General features: G+C 43.1%; 1 protein-coding gene across 1 annotated transcript; it reads left to right on the forward strand.

Moving 5' to 3' along the window:
• The first annotated feature begins 520 nt into the window (after positions 1 to 520).
• Positions 521 to 4,755, forward strand: LOC309380183 (phospholipid-transporting ATPase IC-like). The gene is made up of 3 exons (XM_081930065.1): positions 521 to 685; positions 2,445 to 2,575; positions 2,784 to 4,755. Exons 1-3 carry the CDS (start codon positions 547 to 549, stop codon positions 3,012 to 3,014), a joined length of 501 nt encoding a protein of 166 aa, XP_081786191.1. The 5' UTR covers positions 521 to 546; the 3' UTR covers positions 3,015 to 4,755.
• Positions 4,756 to 4,986: the final 231 nt, after the last annotated feature.

Consider the following 4,986-nt stretch of genomic DNA (forward strand, 5'->3'; position numbering starts at 1 on the left):
ACAACGTAAGCAAGTTATGCAGGTCAAAGCCGATTCCACAGTGTTCCAAAGGCTACAGGAATGAGGAGCTTTTTAGCTGATACTCCTATGTGCAAACAATGCATGGACGATAGCCGGATTTTTGTAAGGAGGGAGTTTCATGATAACTCTTTCGTGCTGTCTTCTGAGCGCAAGCAACTCTTGCTTCTCTTTGAAGAAAACCCAGAAATATTTAAAGCAGGAGAGGCAAAGTATTTTCTGTGGGTAATGGAATGAGGGAAACGAAATGAGAGAGAGGGAGGGAGGGAAATTGCTCCTGCAGTAGACCAGGAGAGCTGAGGGATACTTGAGCATGCGATTCTTCAGAAAGTCAAGCTGAAGAACAGCTTGGGCATAGCTGGGAGAAAGTAGCAAATGGAGGTGCCGGTCTCCATTGTCCTCCCCTCCCTTGTGTTCATCTTTCCCATTGGAGAACTGTCTTCAAGGTTTTGAAGAATCTATTGACAACCTCCCACCTGTACCGTGATCTGCCCTCTTGCTAACTTCTGTCTGTCTGTTTGCTTCTAGATGGGCCTGGATACATCTTACTGGACATTTGTGAACGCTTTCTCAATATTTGGGAGTATTGCACTTTACTTCGGAATTATGTTTGATCTACACAGTGCTGGGATCCATGTCCTTTTTCCTGCTGCTTTTCAGTTTACAGGTCAGTACTTAACTAAGTCACCATAGCTGTAGCCACATTAGTGACTACAAATGCCATGTGACGCACCCCAAAGAGTCTACACTATCCTGGTGTGCCCTCCATGATGTCGTTGGGACTAAAAATCCCATCATCCCCAGTCATGCTGGCTGGAGCTGATTGGAGTTGAAGTTCAACACCATTTGGCAAAAGAGAAACAAGTGTTTAATTAAAGCTTGGGCCTGGTAAGGAGAGGGCTCCATTTTATTCAATTTCATTGAATTTTATGTACGGCTGAAGCTGTTGAAGTCCAGAAAACTGACATCGTATCACAGGCATATTTGAGGCCATGGTTGGTTAGCAATTTTTAATGGGGCTGTTGCTAATAACTACTAATCTTCAAATTTGAGTTCGTATTGGGACATCAAATTTCTGTATCTGTATCTGGTTTCTAATCACATTTATTGTTTGCATTCATATAAATCATCATAAAAACATCACCATCTTATTTCTATTTAAATTTGTATACTGCCCTTAACCTGTAGATCACAGGGCGCTTCACAACATAAAAGCAGAAGATAAAAAACACAAAATACAGAATAAAAGCAAGAACGAAAACAAACCAATAACCCCCTCCCTCCCTGCCTTTTCCGCTGCCACCTTTCCACAAAAGCAGTCATCCTCAAAGTGGCTTTAGAGATGGAGCGGGGGCTGGGGACCGCAGAGCTCAGTAGAAGGGCACACATTGCAGAAGACCCCAGGTTAAATCTCTGGTATCTCAAAGGATCTCAAATAGCAGAGCTGGTAGGTACACCTGCTGGAGACTTAAAAGTGCTGCTGCAAGTTAGACTAGATAATGTTGGACAAGGTCGACCAAGTTGGGTCTCCAACTGCTTTTGGACTACAGTTCCCATCATCCCTGACCACTGTTCCTGCTAGCTAGGGATCATGGGAGTTGCAGTCCAAAAACAGCTGGAGACCCAAGTTAGGGAAACTTTGAGGTAGACCAATGGTTTTGCTTGATGCAAGGCAGCTTCATATATTATATATATATATACACACACACCACTTCAGCCTTACCAACCTGGTGCCCTCCTGATGCTTTGGACTACAACTCCCATCAGCCCTGTGCTGCCTGGAGCTGTTGGGATTTGTAGTCCAATGCGTCTGGAGAGTGCCAGGTTGGTGGAGGCTGCAGCAAAGAGCCATAGTATTTGGGCCCCTAGAGGCCATGTGATAAATGCTCTGCAAGTTACTTCTAAAAACATAAACCCATCACCAAAGCCTTTTTTTAAAAAGCCAGTAATTATTACGTTGTGGCACTGTGGGTTAAACCACAGAGCCTAGGACTTGCCGATCAGAAGGTCGGTGGTTTGAATCCCCGCGACGGGGTGAGCTCCCGTTGCTCAGTCCCTGCTCCTGCCAACCTAGAAGTTCGAAAGCACGTCAAAGTACAAGTAGATAAATAGGTACCACTCCAGCAGGAAGGTAAACGGCGTTTCCGTGCGCTGCTCTGGTTCGCCAGAAGCGGCTTAGTCATGCTGGCCACTTGACCCAGAAGCTGTACGCCGGCTCCCTTGGCCAATAAAGCGAGATGAGCGCCGCAACCCCAGAGTCGGTCACGACTGGACCTAATGGTCAGAGGTCCTTTAGCTTTTTTAATTCTTATGGTAATAACATTGCAAGCATTTTTGCTTTCTGTTTGATACTATTAGCATGAAGGGGAGCACCACAGCCATAGCTATGTGTACATTATTCATTTCCTCTCTTTGTCCTCCTACAGGCACTGCTCCAAACGCTCTCCGGCAACCGTATCTCTGGTTGACAATAATCCTATCCGTTGCACTTTGCTTGCTGCCGGTGGTCGCTCTCCGTTTCTTGAGCATGACCATTTGGCCTTCGGAAAGCGAGAAGGTACGTATGAGAAATGTAGAGGGCGTTAACAGGGCAAGCAGAGCTGAGCTCAACGAGCCCACTGGTCCATCTCAATGCAAAGTAGCATCTTAGGGTTCCCAGCATCTTCCAGGAGTCCACAGGATTTAACTTAACCTTCTATCCGTAGCAAGTGAGTCCGTTTCCCTGCTTCCTCGTTAACCTTTTGTGCAACTTTCTCCTTTAAAAGGTCCAGAAGAATCGCAAGAAGTTCAAGGCCGAAGAGGAAAAATGGAAGCGAAGGCAAAGCGTCTTCCGCCGCGGGATCTCTGGCCGCCGTTCTGCTTATGCCTTCTCCCACCAGCGGGGTTACGCTGACCTCATAGCTTCCGGGCGGATCATTCGTAAAAGGAGAGCTTCGTTAACCGCGGTCCTTGGCAACAATTTAGCAGAAGTCAGGCAAGCTGAAGAAGCCAGCTGATGATTTTCTGTGTCCTACAGGAAGTGGTTCCCCCCCCACCCTTTGAAAAACAATTGCACAAAGTTTTTATTTTTTTATGAAAAACTCAGGATTCTTTTTTCTTTTTTGGGGAAAAAAATTCAAGATTATGAAGACAGCTTGATTTCCTCCTCAAGCTACTTCGTTTGAGATAACTGAACTGAAGAACTGAGCAGTGTTTTCAGATCTTGATCCTTGTATATTTTGTTTCATGTGAAATTGAAGGATATAAATCTATGGGCTTAAAGACGAACAATTGCAACGGTTGTTCTTTTAAAATGATACCTAGAACTTCATATTTTTTTTAATGCAATCATGAAATACAGTTTCAACTGATGTTTTGTGCCTCAACACCAAAGATGGACTTAGCTGAGAAGCAAAATGGTTCTGTTTGCCACTTCATTCCACTAACTCACCTATGATTATTATTTTTAGCTAACCAAAGATGTCCTCTTTTTCTTTTAAGACAAGAGAGGTGCAGTTTTACTTTGCAAGCATTCGGAACCATTATTCACCGATCCATGGGGTATTGTGGTCCAAGGCAGCAGGCTTTTAATAATTTTCAGGGATTTGGGTGGGGAAACGTCAGTATATGCAAAGCATCTTAATCAGGTTAGCCTCTTAATCTGGCATTGGGGATAGGGAGTCTGTGGCTGTGTGCATGTTGTTGAGACTCCAATTCCCATCAGCTGCAGCCACAATGGCCAATAGTCAGGGGTGATGGGAGTTGTAGTTCATCGGCATCTGGGAAGTACAAGTTCCCTATCTCTGTTCTAGGTCTTGTCCAAGAGGCATAGCTAGTTTGCAACATTCACTCAATCGGGGCTTTCTTGGGGGATACTCTACTGAAATGACCACCAATTGTTCACCAGCAGGACTTGGTGAATTGAATCTCTTTGCTGGTATATTGTTTTATACCACTGCCTTTCCTCTTTTTAAAAGTCTCTGTGTTCTTTGTATCTTGTTTTTCGAAAAAAGGGAAGAGATATCAAACCAGTGAAGGGTGTATTATTGGCATACTTCCTTGATTTTCTACCTGCTTAACCTTTATGCAAGGTAGACGTCAATGATTCTCACATTACGGGAATTGTTTCCATGTAGAACCGGTGTGAGGAACTTTTGGCCCTCCAGATGTTGCTGAACTACAACTCCCATCATCCCTAGCCATTGATTTTTGCTGGGTGTGATGGGAATTGTAGTTCCCCACACCTGATGCAGAACATGTGGACACCATTGTACTTAAAAGGCACATGCGTTGTCTATTTTACTACACATGTATATGTGGTTAAAACCAGGCGTGCATGGGTTCTTCATACATGATAATGTGCACGCTTAAGTGAGACCCATGTTACAAGTCGTGGGTGAAACAGACTAAACTGAATAAAATGTTGTTCACTGGGTGATGGTTCAAAGCACAAACTGGAACAAGAGAATTGAGCACATCAAGGATGACTCCTTTTCACTATGTTTTAATAGTAAAAAAAAATGTTTGAGATTTTTAGTGTACAGTTCAGAGGGTTTTTGTGTTGGGACATATAAATGGTTTACATTTCAAAAATTTCAGCATACACCAATGTGTCTTGTTAAATATTCACTATATAGTTCCACTTTTTTTTTTTTTTGCAAACCATGCAGTCTAAAATCATCCTTTAGGAGCATGGAATTCATACATTTCTTCATTATTATCGTTATTTAATGTGCAAAGGTTTACAACTTTTTCTTTTAAGTACGGTAGTTTCCTAGACTGATTTCTCTCCATCCAAAGATGAGGAGGTGGCGAGCCACACGTTTCAAGCTCCTAATCTGGGTGCACTATTAATTTTAACGTGCTGGTTGAGATAGGTATGCCATACACTTGTATCCAAACCATATATTGTAAATATTTTTATTTGCTTAAAGATAATGTACATATTTGACAGGCCTTAATTTTTAATGCTTTTGACTGAAGTGAAAG

This window comes from Podarcis melisellensis (genome assembly GCF_964234715.1).
Source record: "Podarcis melisellensis genome assembly, chromosome: 11".
NCBI lineage: Eukaryota > Metazoa > Chordata > Lepidosauria > Squamata > Lacertidae > Podarcis > Podarcis melisellensis.

Excerpts from the sequence above, each read along its gene's own strand:
- LOC309380183 (XM_081930065.1), top strand. The coding sequence starts at position 547 with ATGGGCCTGGATACATCTTACTGGACATTTGTGAACGCTTTCTCAATA. Across the intron at positions 686-2,444 it reads TGCTGCTTTTCAGTTTACAG|GCACTGCTCCAAACGCTCTC; the intron begins GTCAGTACTTAA and ends GTCCTCCTACAG. Across the intron at positions 2,576-2,783 it reads GGCCTTCGGAAAGCGAGAAG|GTCCAGAAGAATCGCAAGAA; the intron begins GTACGTATGAGA and ends CTCCTTTAAAAG.